Source organism: Mytilus californianus, unplaced genomic scaffold (assembly GCF_021869535.1).
Source record: "Mytilus californianus isolate M0D057914Y unplaced genomic scaffold, xbMytCali1.0.p SCAF_9, whole genome shotgun sequence".
NCBI classification, from domain to species: domain Eukaryota; kingdom Metazoa; phylum Mollusca; class Bivalvia; order Mytilida; family Mytilidae; genus Mytilus; species Mytilus californianus.
The window spans coordinates 28,432,793-28,460,786 of record NW_026262745.1 but is presented as its reverse complement, the minus strand read 5'-3'; the positions used below and the strand labels follow the sequence as shown (position 1 = coordinate 28,460,786).

The 27,994-nt window shown below is 32.2% G+C and overlaps 1 protein-coding gene across 1 annotated transcript; it reads left to right on the top strand.

Moving 5' to 3' along the window:
• The first annotated feature begins 5 nt into the window (after positions 1-5).
• On the top strand, positions 6-27,994 carry LOC127715528 (serine/threonine-protein kinase DCLK2-like). Its single transcript, XM_052221590.1, has 15 exons — positions 6-180; positions 5,592-6,307; positions 12,298-12,397; positions 13,231-13,350; positions 14,788-14,846; positions 15,103-15,136; positions 17,521-17,605; positions 18,322-18,379; positions 18,603-18,722; positions 20,036-20,182; positions 23,980-24,113; positions 24,261-24,338; positions 24,836-25,013; positions 25,560-25,673; positions 25,967-27,994. The coding sequence occupies exons 2-15, from the start codon at positions 5,609-5,611 to the stop codon at positions 26,069-26,071; spliced, it is 2,031 nt and encodes a 676-aa protein (XP_052077550.1). The 5' UTR covers positions 6-180; positions 5,592-5,608; the 3' UTR covers positions 26,072-27,994.

Genomic DNA, 27,994 nt, shown 5'->3' with positions numbered 1-27,994 from the left:
TGATACTATAGAATCAATACTGGAAACGAGGCGAGTTAAATTGTTTGTATCGACCAGAAGTGCCATGCAGAAGTTCTAGACCGGCATATTCTTAATTTATGAAATTATGCCGTCTGCATTTGAGTCATCTTAACATAAGGTACCGGAATTTTACAAAGGACTGGGATCCATAATTAGCAGGTAAGAAATCTTTGTCAATAAATTACCTTCTCAGTTTTAATAGTGTAATATTTATTCACATGGTAGCCTGTTTGTTTAAAATATTTGCACTATATATTTTGATAGACGGCCAAAATCGCCAAAGATTAAAGAATTAAGATGTATGTATTGAAATATTATATTTTAATCTTATTGTCAAGGTGGTATATAAGTATTCAATTGTGTTGATTCTTTAACTAAGATGTAATGTTATAAGTATGTTTGGTTTTGTCTATTTAAAAAGACGACATGAAAAAACAGACACACGAACGATAAATGCATTTAAATATCCATAAAAAAAATCTAATTTCAGATAAATATCTTGTAAAAAAATCGTCAAGAAATGAAATACGATGACATAATATGATGACCGATTACTAGAAGCGCGTGCGATGAAAATACCATAATACATTTTACTCGTATTCAATTGAAACGAACATCTTTTTTATGTTAAAGTCAATATTTTTGTCGAGACATAAATTTCAGGCCAATTCACTGATAAAAACATATTAGTAAATTATCTCCAGTAACTACGAGTAATCTCAGATCTATACTTTGTGTCTTTTGTGTAACACCGCTGTCCCAGGTTAGGGAGGGCTGGCTCGCCCGCAAACATGTCCAAGTCAGGAGCCTGTAATTCAGTGGTAGTCGTTTGTTGCTGTATATCATTTTTGGGTTTCTTTCATCGAATTGTTCATAAATAAGGCCGTAAGTTTTCTCGTTTAAATTGTTTTACATTTGTCATACCATGAGTCTTAATATGCGGTAAGGGTTTTGCTCATTGCTGACGGCCGTACGGGGACATTTATTGGTAACCTTTAGTTGCTAACCTTCTACGTCATTTGAACTATGAGAGTTGTCTCATTACCAATCATACCGCATCTTCTTATTTTTATATTGAGTACAGTGGGTGAGACATCGCCCTTTCCGTTCAAAAGTTTTGCCGGTCACTCATTTCAAATGCACTTTCTTCAATCGTTTGTAACCCAATTATAAAACAAATGGCCTTTGAACATTTTCTAAATCACCCCTGCAATTGAATGCAACATCTAACTATATTCGAACGTGATCTATAAGTTAAGGATATATATATACATTGTATAGCAAAAGTCAGTATGGTATTACACTGTGTATGAAAATACCACTGAAAGTTTATCATTTTGGTCAGGCGTTCTCGCGGTACGATTAATAGCGCGTCTGTTGTCTGTCAATTTGAAGTTCACTGATGTTTTCTTCTGCCATTATAAATCGAGCTGGATAAAGCCTCTGCAAATCAATTTAGGAGAAAATATCGCAGAATTTGATTCCGGGCACAACTTCGATCGATTTCGTACCTCTTTAATTCTATTAAAGGAGCGCACCGTATTCACCCGAGGTTTGCCGATTGGGGCACAAATGGCAAAAGTATATTACTAGTAAACTTTTAATGGCATTTTTGTACGCTGTGTAAATCATATGCGTGACAAACGACAAGGACCTTGTTTAATTTGTCGAGGGTTTAGTCGTTCCACAACGTACACTTTAAGAAAATAGCTTATGAAATGTTTATTTGCCAAAGTGTCAAAGTTGTTAGCATTTTTGATAACATTGCACAATTACAAATATTGACTTACGATAATATCATTCCAGTTTATCAATTAATTCTAGAAGGAAATGTATATTTGAAAGTTTTGAATTTTATAACACATTTTGTAATCGTCACAGTTAAGTTAAAATTTTAAAGCCCCTTTGACTATCGGCAATGAATGAAAAAGATATATTTTAAAAGTATCTGTTTTTATCTTTGATACAAGGCCAAGACTATATGACGATAAGTGAGAACAATATAAAACAGTTACAACTAGACACGCAATTAAAAATAAAGTACATAATAATTAGCCAGTCAAGTTGAATGAATAAGTTAACTCAACAAAAAAATGAATAGTCATCGTACTTTCTATATACAATTGTATATGCATGTCCGCCCATAAGTCTGCAACTACATTTTTATTGATTATATCAGATTTGTATTTATATGTCTGTAATATTTTCCACTTTAATGTATTCAAGTAAACTTATATATATGACATTGTGACTGGTATACAGTTAATCATGATATCAGTTTGTTTTAAACAAATAAAAAAACAATTTCTAACTAATTTCGAGCATATATATGCGTCTCTGATGCATGATTTTTTTATTATTATTAATTGTTTTTGGTTTTAAGCTAGCTTTCAGTAACTGCGAGTACTCTCGAATCGTACTTACTTGTTAATTTGACCTGTTGACACACTTTGTAATGCATTTCTGTTATTCAATGTTTACTTATTTTGTGTTATATCTCGTCTCACTATTGTTTTATATGTACCACCTTTGATAAGTATTTAGTATGACGATAAATTTTCACTTCTGTACTCGTAATGTGAACAACAAATTTATTTATTTTGTAAAAAATGTTTCCGTACTCCTAACAACAAAAATATTATATTTAAATTTACCTGTGTACGTTATTTCATTTAACGCCACTTTGTCCCAGGTTAGAGTTGTCTTTTTGACATTGTTCCTACATCTTTTTTTATTAATATTGTGTCATAGATCAAACTTATTCGTTCAGTGTATATTTACTTGTTTTTGTTTATATGTCTTTTTGATGGAGTGAAGCTATTTCAATTGATATTTTATAGTGTGTGTTTTTATGTTGTAATGTTACACTACTGTTTCAGGTTAGGGTGGAGGTTGGCGCCTGTTAAAACATTTAAACTCGCTGCATTTGTATGCACCTGTCCTAAGTCAGGAGCCTGTTGTTCAGTAGTTGTCGTATGTTGGTGTGGTTCATAGGTGTTTCTCGTTTCTCGGTTCTCGTTTTTTATATTGATTAGACCGTTGGTTTTCCTGTTTGAATTGTTTTACACTAGTCATTTTGGGGACCTTTATAGCTTGCTGTTCGATGTGAGCCAAGGCTCCGTGTTGAGGGTCGTACTTTGACCTATAATTGTTTACTTTTTATACATTGTGACTTGGACGGAGAGTTGTCTCATTGGCACTCATACCACATCTTCTTATTTATAAACCAGTTGCAAACTGTTTCTATAATTTAAAAGATGCATACAATACTGTTGCCAGTAATGGCTTATACCTGTCTCCAAAGGTTTTCGTGGTACGAACTGTTAACAGGACACAGATAGAGCGAGTATTCACTCCTGAGTAGATCCAACATAAAATTTTAATCTGCTTACCCTTCCCGAACCCCTTGAAATCAGCCCCATTTTTTGAGGGGGTTCGTGTTGCTTGGTCTTTGGTTTTCTGTGTTGTGTTTTGTGTATTGTTGTTTGTTTGTCTTTTTCTTTTTAGCCATGGCGTTGTCAGTTTATGTTCGACATGTGAGTTTGAATGTCCTTTTGGTATCTTTCGCCTCTCTTTAAAAAATCAATCCTATTCATATAAGAAATGGAAAATTGAATTGTGAATAAAAGAATCCCGTCGTCTAAATTTTACCTTCATTTAAAAATGTTATGCTTCGGTTGAGTTTCTATTTCTCGGGTAGGTAATTTTTAAAAGAAAAGGAAACTATAGGTAATTGCTATAATTGCTGTATACAAATATTTTTTCTTATAACTTATACCCTTCATAACAAAACAGTTTGATTTAAGCTGAACCGAGATGACACTTTACGAGAGGTTAATGATGGAATATATTTATGATTTCCGACGTAAGTATACACTGGATATGGTGAATCTTTACTAAAATATATACACTATAGTATGAACTACTACATATATATAACTAGACTAGGGTATGGAATACATTTAAGATTTCCAACGTAAGTATATACATGCAGTATACGGTCGAATCTTTACTAAAATATACATACACTATAGTCTAAACTGCTCCATATATTTAAGTAGACTAAGGTATGGAATATATGATTTCCAACGTAAGTATACACAGGATGTGGGCGCATTTGTACTAAAATATATATACTATATAGTCTAAACTGTTACATAATATATATGTAGACTTAGCTAGGGTATGGAATATAGTTTTTTCTTCTATTAAATGTTATTTTTCGTGTAGTCAAAGATATATAGCTCTACTGTTTTTCTTTGTAACATTTCTGATTAATTTAGTATAGTTCGATATTTGTACAAATATATGATTTCATAAGCTAGTGGATTTTTTACACTTGCCTTCCGTTTAAAACATTGCGACTGTCACTGAATTCTTTATAAGCACAAACTATGTATACATCCCTACCATTTTATCAAGATAATCCTGAAAAGGGTGTTCTGAGGAAATAATTTTTCGGTGTGCTTTTCAGTTTTACCAGAGACATATTATACGTCTCTGGTTTTACAAAGGGTGATTTTGCTTTGGATAATCTCGATATTATAGAAGAAAGTAGATTCTTTTCTAAGAGTATAGTTGGACGTAAGTGAAATATATGAGATTTTTCTAACACAAAAGACACAAGAAGTTGATTTAAACTTTGTTATTTGAGTTTTTCACTTGTGCGGGACTTCGTGAATTTGACCCAAAGCTAACGGAATGACGATTTACGCTGATATAAGTCAGCTAGGTGGGTACGATTAGAAATCATTAGAAAGAGTCACACACTGCACAATTAGGAATAACCAACTTGGTCTTGGTCCGCCTCCTTTTAAGTTCTTGTAGAAAGTTTGATGAAAATGAAAATCTGTAATGACGAAGATCAGCTATCACCAATCATTCTTTATATTTCAGCTGCACGGCTCCTTTCCTTTTTTCTCTGAATAAAAGGAGATGTGAGGTATACGTGTTTTTACCATTCATTCATTCGTTCGTATATATTCATTAACTGGATGCATGTTAGATGCCATTTACTTTTTTTTATATATAGTTTAAAACACTGCTGTTCAATACTATATATTTAACAGCGAGTGTCAAGTATCCGTCATTAAAATAACTTTTCCTATCATAACTTAATACAATTTATAATGTACATTCTTGTACACTGTTTATATGGTTTTTAAGTCTTTATTACTCCTTAAATTTTAGTGTTAGTTATTTTATTTTATTTCAGTTGTAAAAATGGATTATCTCAATGAATACATGTGTATTCTTAACACGTTGAATATAAAATGGAACATTTATTTACTAAACCACTGGCAGGACCGATTCTCTGACGTCTTTCCGCTAGTAAAGAGAAATCTTGAACCATGCATAGGATCACAAAATTTTTAACTATTTATTTTTTTATAGAACATTAATTTATATATTCGTAGAGATGAATTGATTTTAAGTAAAGTTTAAACATTATATACCAATATTGAAACGTTTCACTGGTCTGTAAAATATATTTAATGTATAACCAGACTGTGATATATTTACCTATTCAAATAAAATTTAAACATTTAATTTCGATTTTTTTTTCTCAGCTGATCGTGAAAACGAAATGGCAGAACTAGCATATGAAGACCATTTTCCGATGCCAAATGATCGATTTAAAAGTTCCAGTCGAACAAGTGGCAAAAGCGGTCGAAGTAGTAGTCCTACTCATAGTGCCCATGCAAACTTTCTCCGCTATAGTATAATGAAATCTTCAGACGAGAAGAAGGCGAGAAAAGTTCGTTTCTATAGAAATGGTGACCGATTTTTTAAAGGAATTGTTTATGCTGTTTCAGCAGAAAGATTTCGTTGTTTAGATTCTTTGTTAGTTGATCTTACAGGAAGTCCTCTGTGCGATAAAAACATTCTACCGAATGGCGTGCGTCATATTTTTACTATGGACGGAACAAAAAAAGTAGCTAACTTAAACCAGTTAGAGGAAGGGGAAAGTTACGTATGTGCTTCAACTGATGTTTTTAAAAAGTTGGATTACGCCAAAACTGCTAACCCAAATTGGAATGTAAACGCTAAACCAAAAGATGACCCACTATCAGCAAGTTTTGGACTTTCGGGTGACGGCAAGGATTACATCAAACCAAAACTGATAACAGTTATTAAAAACGGTTTAAAACCAAGGAAAGCAGTGCGAGTTTTATTGAACAAGAAAACTGCACATTCTTTTGAACAAGTTTTGAATGATGTTACAGAAGCAATCAAGTTAAATTCGGGAATTGTACGCAAAATATTCACAGTGGATGGCCAACCAGTAAGTATGTTATGAGTTAGAAGTTCCTTCGTAATACAAGTTCCAAATGGAAGAAGTATTCTTTAGTATTATTTTCACTTGAAAAAATATAGCAGAAATTGTTCCTTACGGAAAAAAGGATATAAAAGGTTTGTTCCAACAGGAACAGATATAATGGCATTGCTTTATAACATAATTTCCAGGGAAACTTCTGTTAGGCGGAGCAAATATACATATGATTGCCGTGGGTGTACCCCAGCAATCATACCACATTCCTTATTTTTATATTGATGACGAGTGCCGGATGATAATTGGTCCTCCTCTGCTTTAAAGATTCAAGTTATAATTCCACACCCTTGTAGAATAGTATTTTATTTAATTCAATGTTCAATTCATTATGGAACAAGAACAGACAACATTGAAAAATACTAAACCTAAGATTTTCTTAAGTCTTTTATCTGTCCAATTGTTCTTTTTCGCAATTAAAAATATTGTTAAGAAAAACACACATGTTACACTGACCATGAAATTAAACGAGATGACTAAGTGAAATTAGTCACGTTGACCTTTTAATGACCAGTGCTCGTCATTAAGCCGATTTTGGATCGAAAGGTTAATTAGAAATGTCGACTACATCGGAAAACATTGTAAATATCCTAGTGATTTGTAATGACTATAAGTATACAACAAGTGTTATGGCTTTAACTTGGAGTGGTTGTTCGAATATTGACAATACAAAATGTATACGTTACTAATCATATAGACTGTTCTTGTGCACTTGGAACCATTTTATCATATCAATCTTTCTACATTTAGAAATAAACGAGTTTTTAACACATTATACGTGGAACATATAATAATAAGAAGATGTAATATGATTGTCAATGAGACAACTCTCTACCAGAGACCAAATGACATAGAAGTTAACAACTATAGGTAACCGTACGGCCTTCAACAATGAGCAAAACCCATACCGGATAGCGAGTTATAAAAGGCATCGAAATCACAGACACTTTTCTCTGAAAAAAATTACCTATAAACTTTAATTTAGTTTTTTTTTCAGAGACAAGTGCCTGTGCCCGAAATGACAAATGTAAAACAATTCAAGCGAGAAAACTAACGGCCTGATCATGTACAAAACAATAAGCGAAAAACAAATATGATATACAGAAACAAACGACAACCACTGAATTACAGGCTGCTAAGACAAGCAAGAGAAAGTAAACAAGTCATTTCCACGCGTCATTTATTCACATTTGATTAATTGAAGCATATTTTCAGCAAAATTGAATAAGTAGACTTTGCGACCTTCAAAATGTTCCGACATGGGAAGGATAGTAAGAGCTGCGCCATGAGCGCATGATACGCCCGTCGCTTTTTAAAAGAATAAAGTTCCATAACTCCTCAATGTCATATCAGAAATTTATAAAAAAAAACTAAAGGGAGGTTATTTTAATAGATATAAACCAGTCACCAAAGTTTCAAGAACACTGTTCAAAGCACTTTTGAGTTATTGTCCGAAAACTGGAAAATCAACCCTTTTTTATGAATAAAATCCCATAACTCGGAAACGTAAAATCTAAAATTTATAAAAATCGAAAGGAAGCTCACGTCAATAGATATAAACAATTCACCAAAGTTTCATGCAAATTGCTTAAAGCGTTTTGACATGTTGACGACGGACGGACAGACGGACAGACAACGGCATACCACAATACGTCTCGTAAACGGGTGTATAAAAAAGGTCGATTTTGAAATATTTACCAGTTGTGGTATAAACACTACTTCGCCAGGAAGATGTGGGCCAGGCTTCAACTTTTTGTGGTGTATAATAATAATATTGGGTTATTACCAGTCAACCGTTGAAAACACTGTGATTACAGTAAGGGCTATTTCTTGAACTCTCTCAAAATAAACTTTTAAAATACACCGGGAAATTACTTCATTTGAACAAAATAGTAAATACAGTAAGGGCTATGTTCTTGAACTCTCTGAAAATAAACGTTTAAGATATGCTGTGAAATTTGAAATTAAACTACACGTACACCCGTGAAATAGTTGAAAAGCTGTTATGAAGCACTAAAGTGTCGACATAAACATGTACATTAGTGCCTTTAATTTTAAATACCCAACTTACATGTCAAATATCTTTCGTGTATCTCCACTTACATTTCGTTTGATTATACATATCTAGTTGTATTATCTACATGTATGTTGGAACTCATACATTATACATGTTTGAACAAATGTTATAATTCATACACTAGCAAGTTATGTAATAACTAAGTTATTAAAAACAAATATTTGAATTGAAAGAATATTCGTGATTATGACTGAAATAATAAAAAAAGAATAAATAAAAACTAGCCGAGGATCACTTTTGAAACTCTTATAAACTTATCTGGTTTGGAGTATGCCACTTGAGACAATGGTGGAGTTAATCACAATTAGATTTCGCAACAAGTGTCAAGTCAATGAGACGACGTCTAAAGACTTTGTACATAGCAAACGAAATAACGAAAACTTATTTTCGGGAGTACTGCAGTTCACCCTGTTGAGTTGGGTTCGTGTGTCAGTCTGTAGTTTTCCCTGTTGTGTTTTGTGAACTATTGTTTGTCTGCCCCTCTTTTTTTCGTTGGCTATTTTTTTACGAAGACGTGTGAACCCCTTTTAAAACCGGTGTAAACACAGATGCTCTGGAAGGGTAAGCGGTTCCTGCTTCAACAGTTACACCTGTCGTGTTACTCATAGTAAGTAATTAAAAACAAATATTTGAATTGAAAGAACATTCGTGATTATGACTGAAATAATAAAAAAAAAAAAATAAAAACTAGCCGAGGATCACTTTTGAAACTGGAAGAGTAAGCAGTTCCTGCTTCAACAGTCACACCTGTCGTGTTACTCATAGCAAGTAAGATACGATGGTAATTCGCGTTTGGTAATGTCGCAATTGAGGAAAAGAGGATGGAATTGGACGGAAAAGAAAAACAAATTCGTGGACATCATGACACAGATATACCCACAGCACGATGAGATCCGTAAAACTTTCGAAGGGGTAATTTCAACTTTACCATTTGGAACCCTTAATACAATAACATTGTAACCCTCGATCAAGGAAATCCGGATATGAAATGCAATGCCTGTAAATACCGTATCAACTGAGATAGATATACTCCATATGTAGGCGCTGCTGGATTGTTGCTACTAGAAAGGGAAAGTTCACAATGGTAAAATTGTCTTAAAGTTTAATTCACAACTGACTGTCATTTCCAATCCCTTGATTTAAAATCAAGCATTGGAGGTTCTGAAATATTTCTGGTGGTCCATAACTAATAACGTATTCCTGAAATCGATTTTGGAGGTCCTTAAAACAAAATTTTTGACTTAATCTGATCCTCATAGAATATTATATACCAATTATTACAGCTATTGCGTTAATAACGATCTTTTTATGAAAATTTATTTGATTCTCTTTTTCGAAAATACCTGCAACCGATCCGACACCGACGAGAATCAATGAACAGTTACCTACGTAACATAGTATTTTTAGGCCCCACCTACGATAGTAGTAGGGGCATTATGTTTTCTGGTCTGTGCGTCCGTTCGTTCGTCCGTCCGTCTGTCCCGCTTCAGGTTTAAGTTTTTGGTCAAGGTAGTTCTCTATGGTCGGGTTGTTGTCTCTTTGACACATTCCCCACTTCCATTCTCAATTTTAATTTTATTTGATGAAGTTGAAGTCCAATTAACTTGAAACTTAGTACACATGTTCCCTATGATATGATCTTTCTAATGTTAATGCCAAATTAGAGTTTTGACCCCAATTTCACGGTCCACTGAACATAGAAAATGATAGTGCGAGTGGGGCATCCGTGTACTATGGACACATTCTTGTTTATACATATATCACATAAAAAAGGTGACAATCCGCGCAAGACAAAAATGTAATAAATGCTGTAGGAACACCACACCCTTTTACAAACCAGCTATAACTGCGGCAGATACAATATAAGATCTGTGTTTTGATTGACATTAAAGCTATTGTTTTTGATATCGTGTAGGGCAGATTTTTGTCTTCTGTTCCGTTTGTCACTGCAATTACAATTTTACAATCGTGCACACCATATTTTGATCTTAGTTAAGATCAGTTAACGTATTGCACTTACAGTACGGTCTACCTGGTTAGAGTCTCTCGAAATTCTAATTATGATTGATGTGTGATTTCGGAAAGTATATGCGATAGATGTTGTTCATTTCTTCCTCTAGAATATATCAATTTATCTATGAGTTACTATAGATACTATGGTTTTTTTGTGTTGCTTGGTTAATGTCTAATTGACGTATACCCTGCATCTTAGACTATAATGAAAATCTTCATCTTATTCTCAGTTCCAAGAGACAACATGTTAGAGGCTATGACTGAATGTTTATCTATCCTTATAATGATGTCTCATCACACATCATTATAGATTAGTCACCACGGAGTCAGACATCTGCTCAGTCACATCGGTCTAAAGTGAAAAATTATACGTCAACCCTCAAAGCTCATTTGTTTTGGTTATCATGAGAAACTATTGATTATAATTCAAATGTTCGATATGAAACTGCTGTGTTGACAGTTTTTTTGCCATTCTAAGTTTACACAAGATAATCTGTTAGAATTTTTCAAATAAGGAATCAATACTCTAAATAACCTAGTTTGACATTGCAGTGTTGTAATACGAGTCAGGAAGTGTTTATTGCCAGTATCCTCAATGCTCTGATGCACGTTGGCATGTTTGAAATACCCCTTGCCGAACTTTTAGTTCTACAGTGATATGTATAAATTGAAAATTAAAGACTACATATCTCTATTCTGTCCATATCCTGCATACTAGGTAATACTTTACAACAAATACTTATTCCAACGGCAAACGTCATCAAGACTTAAACCAATCTATTACTATTCTGCAGTCGCTTGATCATATTCCGCCACATTGTAATTTTTTGTTGTTGCATATATATAGACTTTGGTTCACATTGTTCCAGCAGCATACCACGATACAATTCATATAGTGTTTCATGCTGTCAAGTACTATCTAGGGTCCCATGAATAAATTATCTGTTAATCTATTTTGTATGTACAACATTTTTATCCATACACATGGGATTCCGTGTTATTTGTAATTTGTTATAGAGGACAATTTGTCTACAAGGAATTATTTTAATTTACTCGTCGTACATGCATACAAGACTTTTACAGAATCTCATGCCGTGCAGGTTATTTTTGCAGAAAATAAATTAAATACCCCAGAGAGTAAGTCAATGATTGCATTTTTATAGACCTGATAAAATGTTTTAAAGCAGATCCTCGTAAACTGATTTGTGATATCACGAAATAAGACTATCATCGTAATTATACTTATCACAAGCATCACTAATGTGCAACACGTGGAGCAGGATCTGCTTACGCTTCCAGAACACCTGAGAAATACCCCGATTTTTTGTGGGGTTCGTATTGCTCAGTCTTTAGTTTTCTATTTAGTGTTTTGCTGAGTGTTGTTTTTCTTTTTGTCGTATTTTGTTATTTTGCCATAATTTTGTCGTTTTCAATTCGATTTATGAGTTATGAGTCCCTTTGGTGTCTTTCACCTCTTTAAGGACCACGATTGGTTAAAATTAACTAGGTAGTTTCTGAGAAGGTGAAAAACAACTGAAAAGTAAAAAAAAATATGTTCATCGCGTCAGTGTTAACTGATTTAGCTTGTTTTAACCACATCGAAGCTCATACAATAACCAGATTGCTGTGCAAGTTCAAAATATCAGGACTCCGTCAAAAATCTTAAGTCGAAAATAGACAGACAACAATTGTGACAAAAAGACAAAAATAAGTTCACAAAACACAAAACAGAAACAAAGGTTCTAGCATAACTAACCTGTTCCGAAAGGTAAAAAGTAAAAATTTGACTATACCTTTGAATGTTGGAATTCCTGATGCCCTACACACAACAGCTAAAGTCTTATGTTTCTTTCAGGTAAATTCTTTATATGACTTTTTCAAAGATGAAAACTCAGTATTTATAGCTTACGGCCATGAACGGTGTACTCAGGATGATTTTGACCTCGACGAAAACGGTATGTACAGACAATACCTTTAGTTAACTGTGGTTTGGAACCAATTTTTTGAGGAAGATAAATGATCTTAAGTACAGTACAGTTGATTTTACATTAAAAGTTCAGACAAAGAACTTCAACAGTCTGATTCTCCACGTTGTTCATCGCCCGATTTATATAGATTGTGAAGATTGTTTTCAGTTTTCAACATGACTATCTAAACTATAACGCTGTATCTGTATTTTGTCCTTCATATATATGTGTAGAATTAATAAAAATTTAAACAACTCAAGATAAGGAGATATTGGTTTGTAGTTGTCACAATCTAATAAAAGTACATATCCTGTATCCACGCTTTGTTTAACACATGATCTGTATTTCATCCAGATTGTAGTTATCTAAGTCGGTATCCCACCTCTTACTAGTATATACAATTAAGGGGATGTAGCATGATTGTTAATGAGAAAACTGTCAATCCGAGTCCAAATGACGTTGATGCCCAAGGCCGAAATGCCAAGTCAGCAGTCTAAGTCAGTCTTAAAATTCAACGATCGCCCGCAAGCCTACAGTACACCAAGATGATAAAATATGAACAAACCATCCAGGGGCGGATCCAGGATTTTTTATTGAGGTAAAATTATTGAAATATTCTTTATTAAGCTGAGGACAACCCATGCTTTGCAAAAATTTTTTTTTGAGGGGGGGCGCACGCCCGCCACGCCCCCGCCTGAATCCGCCCCTGCCATCAACTTGTTATTTGACTTTATCCTCTGATCAGGCATTCCTAAAAAATCCATACAAACTTTTTATTTAAAATGACATATTCATTAATAAAGCTTCTAAAACTATTTCAGAAGTAAGATTAGTCTCAGCATATAAAAATACAACGTTCAGACAATCAGAAAGGGTAACATTGAGATCACCAAGAACACCTCGCAAAATCTCATTATCATCTAGAAGTCTTGATAAATCAGGTATGTATATCAAATCTGAAGTACATATACTGTTCATTATCAAAGGGTACCCGGTATGATTTCATATCACGTGTACGTGCATCCTTAGTTCATTTAAAGCCACTACAGCAAAGAACTTTACGCTATGTACACACTTGTACCATTATCGTGGAACTCACAATTGTGTGAAAATTGAACATCATGAAGAAAAATATTCGGTAATACTCAATGGAACAATCATTTTTGCAATGACAAATCAAAAGCGTAATAGGTCCATGATGGGCAAACAAAACGATGCAGATCACACTGCTTTAACAGAAGTATTGTTTACTAAAAGCAACATTTGTCAGATGCAAGTTATTACGTTAATCTGCTTCCAGTTAGGTTATAACATTTAACGATTGGAGGTGGTGAATGGACGGGTTCCGTCCTGTAATTCAATTCACAAACTAACCTAGACATTGCATCTGATTTGTTGTCTATAGGGACGGACGATTAATAATGTTGATTGTTGATAATAGAGGGTTCAATATCCTCAGACAAAGAGTCTAATGTGTCATCCGGGAAGACCAATATCTGGTAAACCAGGGTTTTTGCGAATGGTGCAAGGAATACATTGCTGGTATCAGCATAGTTTTCTCACATCTCATGTAAAAGGTGGAATTTGCCTTCTTCTTTACTTTAAGTTATGGTGTTTTCGATATTTGCTCAATTAAATAAGGTTAGATACAGGTATTCTAGAAGGTTCGTCTTGTTGGTGACATTTTTAATATGGAATTCTATTTGATGGTTATTCTCTTACCTTTGAATTTGTGAAGGTATTATGATTAAAGCATCTTCTTTTTAACATTTCTGGTGTTTCTGTATATAACATAATTGCAGCAAATAGGCATAGTGTTTATCGCCGGTCTTTAAGCAAACTGATAGGTCGTTGATGAAAAATAGGGACATATAACAATACCCTGGGGGTACCAGCCTAGATTAGTGCTTAGATTGATGCAACTCAATTTAGCAGCAACTTTTAAAGTATAAAAGGTATCCGAGCAGTTCTAAACTCCCCCCCCCCCCCCCCCCAATCATTTTATATTATGTTGTAGCCACTGTGGTTGTAGCTTGCACAGTAAATACCTATGTGGTACCGTGTAAAGATTTCATGAAGTTAAGAAAAATCACATCTGTTTGGTCAAAGAAGCCGGTCAATAATACTTATGGTATCCTGGGTTGAGTCATCAAGCTGACTTTCCCATGACAAGATTTTCCTTAATCCATGTCGAGTGTCTTATAATATTACTATGGTAATAATGGTTATCTCCTTATCGTATATTGTATGCATCGAGGGTTTTTATGATACTGATTAGAATTCCGTCGTAGAAAGGATCTCTCTTGAAATTTAATTGATGATGAAATGAATTTTATAAAAACTAATCAGCATTTAATTGTGATTGTTTTTTGCTTTAGGTTCCTCATCACCAATAGCTTCACCTAAAGCTTCACGCAAATTAAGAGTTGTATCTGCAGTAAGTATACTATAGCTAATTAATTGTTTTTTTTCTTTCTTTTTCTGCTTAGAACAAAACAGTGATAATTATCTCTACGTCACCAGGGATGATTTCTCTTATTCTATCTACTTGATAGCCTTTTTCAGATAATTTTTACTTTCTTTAACAACATTTAACATAGAAATACGTATAATGAATCTAGATCACAGACCGTGTATTTCATAAGAACATGTCGAAGTTTTGCATGTCAATAAATCTTCTAAATGTATTTCAGCCAAAATACAGAACAGCAAATGGCATGAATGGAGGTAAATATACTTGTTGTCCTTAATTAACTTTCAATTATGCTTTTTTGTATTACACGGGGTAGATTGAAGGTGTATTTTGGGATGTGATGGGACATGACTGAATTCTAAATGTGGTATGTGATAGACATCAACAGGAACAGGCTAAATTAAGATACAGGGAAAATAAATACTAAAATGCCACTTAGCACCTTCGTCTTGGAACGTTTATTTATTTTGAAATTATATTAAAAGATTTTGAAAATTTGCATTTTTGTTTAAACCAACACGGGTTTTAAGCCTATAATGTTTTTATTGTGGAAAATTAAAGCTGTAGAAGCTCATAGGACATGTATCACTCAACTGCAATGTTTGTCCAATGTTCAAAAATCGTTACTTTTCATCCCAATTAGGCAATTCTTATTCAGCCTTGTTTCATGGTAGTATCCAAGGATTTTTAAGATTTTGTGTTGTTGCATTCTTTTTTAGATATGAAAATTAATCAATCCGATGGAGAGTTCTGAAATTGCCACCATGTATATAAACTAATCATCTACTAGTGAGAAAGTCCTGAATATGCATGTAATATTTGCAACTGGACATTAAGCAAACAACAAACCAATATAAAAATTAAAACCCCTTTTAGATGGTGTCCCAATCATCCTATAATCATTAGAAATATTTGGGCCCTTTGCTTCTATAGACAAAAAATGCAAATTGACAATCCGAATCAATTTTTGCAAATGACAGCATACATGTCAGTGGAAGTTTTGCTGATACCTTTGCTGTCTTGTATGCTTCCAGATCAATACAAAATATTGAATACTAATAACTGTTTATCATCCATGTTATACATTTTGAAAGATGTGGCGTTTATAATGAGTTGCAGATAAGGATAAGAAATAATATTTGAAAGTTAGTCAATCATAAATAAGAAATGTATCTTATAGCTATGTTTTTTTGCCTGAATGGAATGCAATGAATAATTTTTAGAAAGATCAATCAATACATTATCCTTCTATGTTTTGTTAAAATTTTGTGATAAGTTGGAAGTTGAGTTTGAGATGAGAAGATGAAAACATGAAAAGTAAAATAAAGGCCAAATGATAGCAATAGCTCAGCCCTGGTACTGTGCCTCACACTGGCACATTTGCTATAGTATTCAAAAGAATTAGGCCTAATTGTGTCATTTGATTAAAAAAAAGCTTTACTTTGTATGATTTAAACATGTGAAGGTTGATTTACACTAAGAAACCTTGGGGAGTAATAATGCAGGATTTACATTACCACCATATATGTGCATAGACTATAATTAAAACCTAAATCCAATACCATTAGATTTTATCTGGGAATATGTTAGATATCAAATTATTGGGAAATGGCAGAGCTTTTGAATGTCATTTCATCAATATTAGGTATAAAATGGGATTATTGCTTATAAATCAAAGAATCAAGGAAAATGAAAATCAATAGAAATAAAAAGCATTTTGACATTTCATGTTTTACTATCATAAAATTCCTGGAATCAATTATCTGGTAGTTTTCTTGCTGAATTTGTGATATGGATGAAATATTGTTATTTTATTCTTTATTTGTACGACTCTCTAGGAACATTCCTGTTAGTTAATTAATTCCTTTCAACATGGAAGTTTTACCAATAGTTAAGAAAACATCATCTTTGTTGAAGCGATATACTTTGCTAACAATAAAAATCAATTTAAAGGAAAACTAGCATGAAATTGAACACATTTGTCTGAAAGCCACCAGCAGATAGAAAGCAATATTTTCAAGAGGGATAAATAAATCAGTTGTCTTCAAAAGGACATTTTATTGAAAAAATACTGCCTTTCTAAATGTTATTCAATTAATACACTGCTGCTTATCAAGGGGAGATAATTATATATTTTTTTACAGTAGTTTATCAGTATGAAAATATTTAAACATAACAAATTTGAGAAGTAGTTTTGCTTTTTAAATAGTGTTTTGTTTTAAAGAAAAATAATTCAGTATAATTTTTACTTAAAAGGCTGTAAGCACAGTTACCTTGAAAGTTTGTATGCAGGTTTACCTTGAAAGGTCATATGTACTTTGGAGCATTCATATAAAATGATATCTCCACAGTAGTTCAGAACTGAACAGAATTTATTTTTTTTCATTTAGCAATCATGCTCCACCTATAACATTAAATATGAATCTGTATCACATCTATGCACCACAAAATGTCATGGGAAGACAAGACAGGTACAATTTCAGCTTTGAAATGCATGACTAACTATACCGGTACTAAAAAGTTAGAAATAGAATGTTTTTTTCTTTTTACTAACTATATAGATTTTAAACACTTTTGGTGAATATCTGAAAAAAAATGTTGAATATCACATATGTCTCATATTCAGTATTTTCTTTAGGACCACCATCTTTAGCTCAGAGATATGAAATTGGTAAAATTATTGGGGAAGGAAATTTTGCAGTTGTAAAAGAGTGTACAGAAAAGTAAGTACATCTATACATAGTGTTGACAACGAGAGAAATAATGTAAAAAAACACTAGAAAATCCAAAAATAGCTATTAAAATTTCAATGGATTTATAATAATGCAAATGAAAAAAGCAATCTAATAAGAATGTACAAAATGTATGTACAAGTCATCACTGAGCATGCAGTGATACCAAATGATGTTATCTATTAATAAGCTTATATCTAGAATTAATATTTTCTGATATTCATAAGCTTCATTTTGACATAAGGTATGAGAAATAGAGCAATATCAAGTGGGATTTACTTGTACCAATTCCGAAACTATGTGCTCAAACAATCTATGAAAACGTTCTACCAGAAATTCAGAAACTTTTGTAATGCGCCTATTTACAGGGAAAATATGATGGGATGATAATGTGATTACATTAATTGTATGCAGCAATTCTTGAAATCACACAATTTATTGTCTGTTGTTCAACAAATTAATTGCACTGGTAAATGCATTGAATTTATCATTTCTGAATTTAAAGTAAATAAATTTGGAATTTAAAATTCTACAAGTAAACCATCACATTATTCTGATGAAATGTACTTTTGTAAGGAAATTCCATTCATATTTTAAAATTCAAATCTTTAAAAAAGACAAGGGAAAATGTTCATGTTATTTTTTTTTCTAAAGGGGAGATAATTCAATTTAACATTAAAGTTCGTTCCTCGTCTTATATTTTACAGGAAAACACACAAGCAATATGCCCTAAAAGTGATTGATAAAGAAAAATGTAAAGGCAAGGTAAGAAACACCAATTTGTGTTAAAAAATCACCAAGAAAATTAATATGAATTTATCATCTTAAATCATAAAAAAGCATTACTAAACTGTACATGCATATTGATGTTTACTAGTAAATAAGGGATTGAAATTTAAATATAACATTATATTTTGTATATCTATAAATGGACTACTTTTGAAATCAACATCAACTGGTGAAATTCTATTTTCTCGGTACATTTTAGGAACAAATGATTGAGAATGAAGTATCCATACTCAGAAAAGTAGACCATCCAAATATTATATTACTAGTGGATGAATTTGATACCAAAGATGAGTTATACCTAGTCATGGAATTAGTCAAGGTAAGTTAACTAATCAGTTATGCTTTTAATAGTTCTCAATAGAATACAGGCAGGCGTTTCACAAAATATCTTACTACTAAAATTGATCATAAGTATTCTGAACAAGCATTCTGAGAGTATTGCATGGCAATACATAGTCCCCAACAGGTTAAAAATTCATTGTATTGGAACAAAATGCTAACTTGATCTATAACTTGTTATGGTATAAACTATATAACAAATATCAAGTCAATATCTTCAAGCATGACAAAAAAAAAGTGTTGAAACTGATTATTTAAGTGAATCTGCAAAGTCCAAGAACCATAACTCTGCAGAAAATCATCAGATCGGAACAAAATTCGAACTTGATCTGTAACTTGTCATGATAAAACTATATACCAATTATCAAATCAATATCTTCAAGCATGATGAAAAAAAGTGTGGGAAACTGATTATTTGAGTGAATTTTCCAAGTCCAAGGACCATAACTCTGCACAAAATCATTAGACCGGAACAGAATTCGAACTTGATCTGTAACTTGCCATGATAATATACCAAATATCAAATCAATATCTTCAAGCATGAAGAAAAAAAGTGTGGAAAACTGATTTGCCGGACTGACGCATGGACAGACAGACAGACTAACGGAGTGCAAACCTATAGTCCCCTTCAACTTCGTCGGTAGGGGACTAATAATTCATCCCTTACAAGTATTTTTAGTTGTAAGATTTTTTTGTAAAATGCAGGCAAGGTACAATGGGAAGTCAGTTTCTTAGTGCTTGTGTCCATTTAAGAGATTATTTATTAATGGCATAGTTTAGGTATTTCTGTTAAATTCATGCACAATCTTGTGTGGACTAGGTTGATTTAGAGTTTGACCTATGGTTTTACCATCCGTCTTTTATTGTAGACCTTGACTTCTAGAATCTTGACACCATTTTTGTTTTATTGTGTAGCTGTTTCATTGAAGTCTACCCTATATCTTTTATTTAATCGAAAATTACTGTAGCAAAACACTCCAGACTACCACATTCTTTTTATCTAGTACACAGAAGGCTTCATCTTTTTCTCTTAACGAGAATGTATTGCCCATGTGAATGAAATAAAGTTATCTATCTTTGAACAATGAAATAGTGACAGAAAACGAAATATTGTGTATTTTATGTAGTCATTTACATCATCAAAGAAAGTGACCAACAGTTATTTGATAATTAATAAAATCTATTAAATAGAAAAAATGATTGATCAAGTGCATTCATTTGATAATATCGGATGTCTGCTAGGGTTATAACAGTACTAAATAAAAGAATAGTTACACTTGTATTATTTTTCAGGGCGGAGACTTATTTGATGCCATCTCCACATCCACTAAATACACAGAGAGAGATGCCAGCACCATGATACACAACTTAGCTAGTGCTCTTAAATATCTACACAAACTTAATATTGTACATAGGGACATCAAACCAGAAAATCTGTTGGTAAGGCAAAGTTGGCTTTAGATATCTTCATAGTATATATATATTAAAAATTAAATACACAAAAAGAGTTTTAAAAGCAGCTTTTAAAACTCTTTTTGTGTATTTAATTTTTAATATATAATTCTGTACACCGCTTGAAAAGAAACTTTTTTTTGTATATATAAATATATAAAAAAAAAAATTTAATTGGTATGGTTGCTTCGATGTAAATAGGAATATTTGTTGTATGAACATTTCTGGAAAATAAGATGCAATAAGATTTAGTATATTAAAAGTAAAATCAAATGTATGTCTTTTTATACAACTACACATTAACTTGATGTACACACAGGAAAATAAACAATAAAATCTATTGTATACAAGGATTACAAATCTCAATGTTGGAAGCTAACATACTCTGTAGAGGAGAGAGGCAGACAGCTTTAGGAATAAATAAAGTTGAGGCTGACACCTTTCTCAAACTTCAAAGACTTTTAAATCCATTGATGCTATTAGACTTGAAATCACTATGCAGTCAGGATTTTACTTCGTCAAAGTAATCTCCCCATTACGCCAGTTCGTTTTTACAATCATAGAAAAGGAAGCCATTGTAGGGATGACGCTCTGCCTATTTAGCTCTTAAAAACCGATAAATTTATCCACATAGCACCATTACGATCCTTAATTGTCAGTTGTATTTTAAAAGACAAATGTATCTACTAGCTAATGAGCATCAGTTAATGTTCTTGTCTGCATTGAGTCAACTTAAAACTATTGTCTGATCGGTTGTCAGAGGGAATTTTCGAAGATTCATAAACATTGAAAAAAATTCTAATTAAATATTTCGTGGAAGGGCAGACTATAAAAATTTTCAGTGCTTGTAGACTATAAACCCTTATTATGATTTTTTTTCGAAGATATGCATTTTTAAGATCCAACTTAAAAGACTGTCATCAAGTACTTTAAAGTAAAAATAAGTAATTCGAAAACACCTACTCTGTTTTTGTGATTCATTAGAAAGGTATTTCACTTGACCCATATATTTCATCTTTTAGTACTGTGAATTTTTGATGTTATAAAGTCAACCTGTAGCCTTGATATATAAAAATGATAGAATCTGAAGCGACATGATGTATCAAATACTCTTGCTTTGTACGTTTTCAAGACTAACTATTCAACTCAAACACGCCCTAACATAAAAAGGTGCACTCGATTTTCTCTTTTCGATACATTTCTTACCCATTTTTTGGTTTTTTTCTTGAGTCACATAATAGAAGGGCAGACACGAAAATTACTGAACTAATAGGTTGATATGTTCTGCGTCCGTGGTAAAAAAAATTTGAAAATCGGAGGTTATGCATTTTCTACATCCAACTTGATAGATATCCATGTTGTCGACTTGATATCTAATTGTTCTGCTTAACTATGTAATAGATAAATTGAAAACTTATGCAAATGGTATTTTTGAAATAAAATACTTCGGAATTGAGTAGAAAATTGTCATTTTATTTGTTTCTATTAACTTTTTAAATTTTTGTTACTATAGTAAACATTACAGCAAACATTTATCGCCTTCTCTAACAAAGAGCTTCGATTCTTTTGTTCTATTTCAACCGGGTTTCCGCCTGTATGGTCTTGGCACATGATATTCCATTATTATAGATATACAAAAACTTAAAATCTGATGGATAAAAGTTTAAAAAAATTCGTAAGGGTTCCGCGGAACCCAGTGTCTCGCCTACTTTTGCTGTTAATCGCAGGCTCAACAAAGATGAGGAAAAAAATCTATAAAAATATTCCTTTAGATACTATCTTTTGATTGTAAGAAGCTTCTGTCAAAGTTTGGTATAAATCCAGGATATTTTATGAATCTAATAAATGTTTTAAAAACTTTAACTGCAGACTGTATTTCATGTTAACTGGAAGAAAAACAAAGTCCATTTATAAGTAAAATATGGATAAACAGGTACAAATTTTAACAAAATTTCCTTCTAGATACTACCTTTTGATCATAAACAAGCTTCTGTCCAAGTTTGGTACAAATCCAGGACAGTTTAAGAAAGTTATTAAAATTTTAACAAGAGTGCACACGCTGAAATGTCTCGCCTTCTTTACTAATCATTGATATTATGTTGATAGTCCTAAATATAAAGCTTAATTACAACTGTCAAATAAACTTGACATTAACCAAGAAAACTAAACATTGACCAATGAACCATGAAAATGAGGTCAAGGTCAGATGAACCATGCCAGGCAGACATGTACAGTTAACAATTCTTCCATAAAACAAATATAGTTGACCTATTGCTTATAGTTTAAGAAAAACAGACCAAAACACAAAAACTTAACACTGAGCAATGAACCGTGAAAATGAGGTCAAGGTCATATAAAACCTGCGCGACTGACATATAGATCATAAAATATTTCCATACACCAAATATAGTTGACCTATTGCATATATTAGTATTAGAAAAAAAGACCAAAACTCAAAAACTTAACTTTGACCACTGAACCATGAAAACGAGGTCAAGGTCAGATGACACCTGCAGCTAGACATGTACACCTTACAATCATTCCATACACCAAATATAGTAGACCTATTGCATACAGTATAAGAAAAACAGACCAAAACACAAAAACTTAACTATAACCACTGAACCATGAAAATGAGGTCAAGGTCAGATGACACCTGCCAGTTGGACATGTACACCTTACAGTCCTTCCATACTACGAATATACTACACCTATTGCTTATAGTATCTGAGATATGGACTTGACCACCAAAACTTAACCTTGTTCACTGATCCATGAAATGAGGTCGAGGTCAAGTGAAAACTGTCTGACGGGCATGAGGACCTTGCAAGGTACGCACATACCAAATATAGTTATCCTACTACTTATAATAAGAGAGAATTTAACATTACAAAAAATGTTAACTTTTTTTTCAAGTAGTCACTGAACCATGAAAATGAGGTCAAGGACATTGGACATGTGACTGACGGAAACTTCGTAACATGAGGCATCCATATACAAAGTATGAAGCATCCAGGTCTTCCACCTTCTAAAATATAAAGCATTTAAGAAGTTAGCTAACGCCGCCGCCGCTGCCGGATCACTATCCCTATGTCGAGCTTTCTGCGACAAAAGTCGCAGGCTCGACAAAAACTATAACCACAGAGTGAATGTATTGTTTCCTGGCAGAAAAACTAAGTCCATTTATAAGTAAAATACAGAAAAAAGGAAATTTTTTTTTAACAAATTTACTTCTGGATACTATCTTATGATCATAAACAAGCTTCTGTCCAAGTTTGGTACAAATCCAGGATAGTTTAAGAAAATTATTAAAATTTTAAAAACTTTAACCACAGAGTGAATGTAATGTTTCCCAGCAGAAAAACTAAGTCCATTTACAAGAAAAATACGGAAAAACAGGAATTTTATTTTTACAAAATTTACTTCTGGATACTATCTTATGATCATAAACAAGCTTCTGTCCAAGTTTGGTAGAAATCCAGGATAGTTTAAGAAAGTTATTAAAATTTTAAAAACTTTAAACACAGAGTGAATATTTGTGGACGCTGCCGACGACGACGCCGACGGAATATAGGATCGCTATGTCTCGCTTTTTCGACTAAAGTCGAAGGCTCGACAAAAAAACCTGAAAATGCTGAAACATAACATTTTGTTCATATATTTTAACTTAATTTACAAGAGTCACATCACTAATTTCTGATGGATGAAAAAGTTCAAATTAAATCTGAAAATGCACAGATTTAATACTTCGTTTTATTAACTTATGTTATAAATTTCCTTTTCAGGTAACACACCATGCGGACCAAACAAAATCATTAAAGTTGGGAGATTTTGGACTTGCTACATATTGCAATGAAACCTTATTTACTGTATGTGGAACACCTACCTATGTAGCACCTGAAATACTCACAGAAGTTGGGTAAGAATTATTGTTAAAAACATAAAATATACTGAACAATACTTCTACTGAAATTTTAAATACTGATAAAGAAACTATAACAGAATTACAAAGCATGTTATACAGACTTTTGTTTAAAATATATATATATTGAATCCTGTTTTTTAGGTACAGTATAGAAGTTGATGTTTGGGCAGCTGGGATTATACTATATATTCTTTTATGTGGATTCCCTCCCTTTGTAAGGTATGTTGTATACTTAAATACTACTTGTAAACAAATTTAACATGTATAAAAACTTAAAATTGACATTTTGCCAACAGTAAGAATGTGAAACTAACCTCTGAAGAACAGGTTAAATTCACAGAAATTTTAAACTTACTTTGAAGAATGTCTCTATTTTGGCTTGGCTATCCTTATATTTCACAAGTGTATACCCTTTTAATTATACATTTGAGTGAAAGTCATCTATCATTTTGTTGGAGTGATGTTCTACGTTGATTCACTAAAACTGTAATTTACAACTTACAAACTTAATGCATGGAATGTCGAAAACTAACATCTATAAACCAGGGGCTGGTTTTTGTATTCAATTTCTTAGGTCATTTTTCTGTTTTCTTTTGCCCATTATTCTCTATATTTTCATACCCAGTTATTCTCTATTCTTTACCCATTAAACCCCATTTAGACCCCCATCAACAGAAGTATATACAACCTATCAAGATAGTCTTTTTTTATTACAGTGACACAAACAATACAGAAGAATTATTTGACAAAGTAATTGATGGATATTTTGAATTTTCTTCACCATACTGGGATGATGTATCAGATTCGGCTAAAAATCTGATAAGTCAGATGTTAGACATCAATCCAGAATCTAGGTTAACTGCTGAGGATGTAATGTCACATGAGTGGATTATTGTAAGTCAGAACATTATGTTTGGAAAGGACAAATAGAAGAATTGAAATGGATATATATTACAGAACTGCAATTATTATTTATTTGTACTTTGAAAGTCATGAAACTTCAGTTTTCTGGCTCATTTCAGATTTTTAATAAATGGCTTTAATTTTATTCATTACTACATTAAAATAATCAATGCAGTATTTTAATACACTGATAATAAAACACAGATTCAGGTGCTGCCACTCCTTTCAAAATTGGTATAAAATATTATGTATGAAAACTAATGTTGATATTCTAGGCTAGAAGAGACAAATTGATTTTGGCTTAAAGTTCTTCTCTCATCACAGGTTAAATAACTTCCATCTTTCGGAAAAATATCCAATGTTTCAAAGATGTTTGATAAATTTCTACAACATTTCAATGGAATTTGAGCAAGTCAGATACAAAAAAGTTTTTGCTAATGAAAAAGGTGAATAATATGAAATTACCTGCAACAAACCTTAAATATAATGCATTTATTGTAAATTCAGCGTGGAGCAAATAATTTTCTTATATTTCAGAATGACAAGGCCAGCGATTCAGACATGCAGGTACAAGTAGCAAAGAAACTTAAGAAACATTTCCGTAGGAGGAGTAAGGCATCATTAAGTACTGCTGGAATCAGGCTTGTCGCTGTAAGTTTGGCATTTTATTATTTCAATGTGTTATATATCAATTTAGTCAAAAACTCAACACAATAAATTACTTAGTGTTTTATAATACTTAATATTATTTGGAGTATTTTGTTTTATCTAGGTAAAATTATAAAAGATATATAATTTGTTCTTATGCTTATTTACTTGAGAATAAAATAATCTATTTTCTTTCACCACCAATCATTATACATATATATCAATGTCTATTTGTAAGTAAATTTTTTCCCTCATTTTTGTTGATACATTTTCTTTTCAAAACAACTCTCTTTCAGACCACTCCACTAGACAAAGCATCTAGATATTTTGAAGGACATAAGAGACAACCACCATTAACACTTCCACAAGATGAACAAGAAGAAGAAGATGAAGTCTACTAGGAATACAAAAATACCAAATAATTCCATGGCAGCCATTAAACTTTAAAATACAGATAGTTTACAGCAATCGTGTTATAGACTCGCTCAATAAATAAATAATCCTTGTAACAAAACTGTAAAATTTCAAAGAAGTTGTTGATTAAGATTTCACACACCTTGGGGGGTGGGGGATGGGTATTTTTTCATGGTACATGTATAGCAAAGCCATGTATTATTATAATTTAAATATTTCCTTACAATATCAAGTCTGAAACAACAAAATCTAAATCACTATAACCAATCAGGAAACACAATAAATAGTATTGAATAAAATTTCACATAGTCCAACTGTTGCCCCTTGTCAGTTTACGCTTACTGGTTTATAAAGCAATGGCTTATTCTAGAATTTTTAAACATTTTCTTTCGCAGCTGATCCATGCCTTATATCTGTGAGACTGAGCTATTCTAATCAATAGTTTTTTTTATCAAAAATAACAGTATTCTTTGCAAATACATGACAATGATGAAAAATATTAAATCATTCAAATTAACTGATAGATATGGTGGTAACTTCCGAGGAAGTAAATAGTTTTCAAAAATGATATTGATAGCCATTTTGGCAGATTTCTCGAAATGAGTGATATGATCACAAAAATTTTGTATAGGACCGACACAATTTTTGGTATATTGTTATATAAATAATAGTAAGGACCAGCAGATTTTCTTCAAGAACTACCCAAGAAAATCAGATTTTAAGAACTATGTTCTGGTGATATCTAGTTTAATACAGGGATGATTTTGCTTTAAAATCATTAAAATTTATCTGAATTAAAGAAGAATATGTCTAAGAACACTGGAAATATAACAATTAAAGAATTTTTAAATTGTTGACTTTTAAAGATTTATGCTTCCCAGAAATGCATATTTTGTTTATTATGTCATTATCATATTTTCCTCATTATATGCCATTTGTATAGTCATGGGTTAACAAGTTTTACCCCGCTTAGGCTTTGCAATTTTCCAAGTTATAAAGGGCATAACTCTAGAAGTTAGACTAGAACGGTAAGTGACTCACTGCCCAAATTCGAACTCTGTCTGCAGGTTTTGGTTCTTAGCATTGTGTATGAGATTCATAAAATTTGGATGAGGAAAACTAAAGTTAGAGTGTGGAAACGAAAAATATGTGACGGGCAGTCAAGGGTAACACTTAGTTCCCCTATTGCCTGCGGTGGGGGCATAAAAACCTCCACCCATTTCGAAAGTATTATTTTCTAACAACTCTCAATAAGTCCAGCAACTTAAAAAGAATTTCAAAAAGGGAAAAAAACTCATAATAGTTAAATAGTTGATAAGTAATTCCTGTTAATAGATTTGTAGATATATTTGATATCCATTCCCTTCTATTATCAAGTATACATACAATATATCAGCATTATTGTGCTTTAGTATTGTGATATTTCTGTTGGTGCTGAATGTTGTTTATTTTGTTGTGCCTTTGATATTGTAAATAATTACACCAATATTTCTTCTTTAAAGTTGTAATTTATTATGCAAAATGTTTGTTTTGTTGAAAATGCCAATCATTTACTATATTCCATCTTCAATGAACAACAAGAAGCTTTTGAAATTTCACTGTCAATGCAAACAGGTGGTGAAAATTAAATCCAATTTTTGATAAAGTTTTGTATTAACAATGTTTTTAATTGTACCGTTAAAAAGAAAAGACAAGTCATTTTACTGTTACTTCTGTATGTTCAAGATTTACTTTATTGATAAGGGTTGCACTGTTCAAATGAATGAACTATGAACTATTTTCACTACTCAAACAACAACCATAAGTTAAAATTTTATTAGCTGTTTTATGAATTACCAGGTTGCTGCATTTGTTATATGCCAATTTATTGTTCGCTAATTTATTTATGAATAAAATTTAAACTGTTTTCA

Coding starts and splice junctions, on each gene's coding strand:
- LOC127715528 (XM_052221590.1), top strand. CDS start 5,609: ATGGCAGAACTAGCATATGAAGACCATTTTCCGATGCCAAATGATCGA. Junction 18,380..18,602: donor AAGAAAAATGTAAAGGCAAG/GTAAGAAACACC, acceptor GGTACATTTTAG/GAACAAATGATTGAGAATGA. Junction 25,674..25,966: donor CTGGAATCAGGCTTGTCGCT/GTAAGTTTGGCA, acceptor ACTCTCTTTCAG/ACCACTCCACTAGACAAAGC.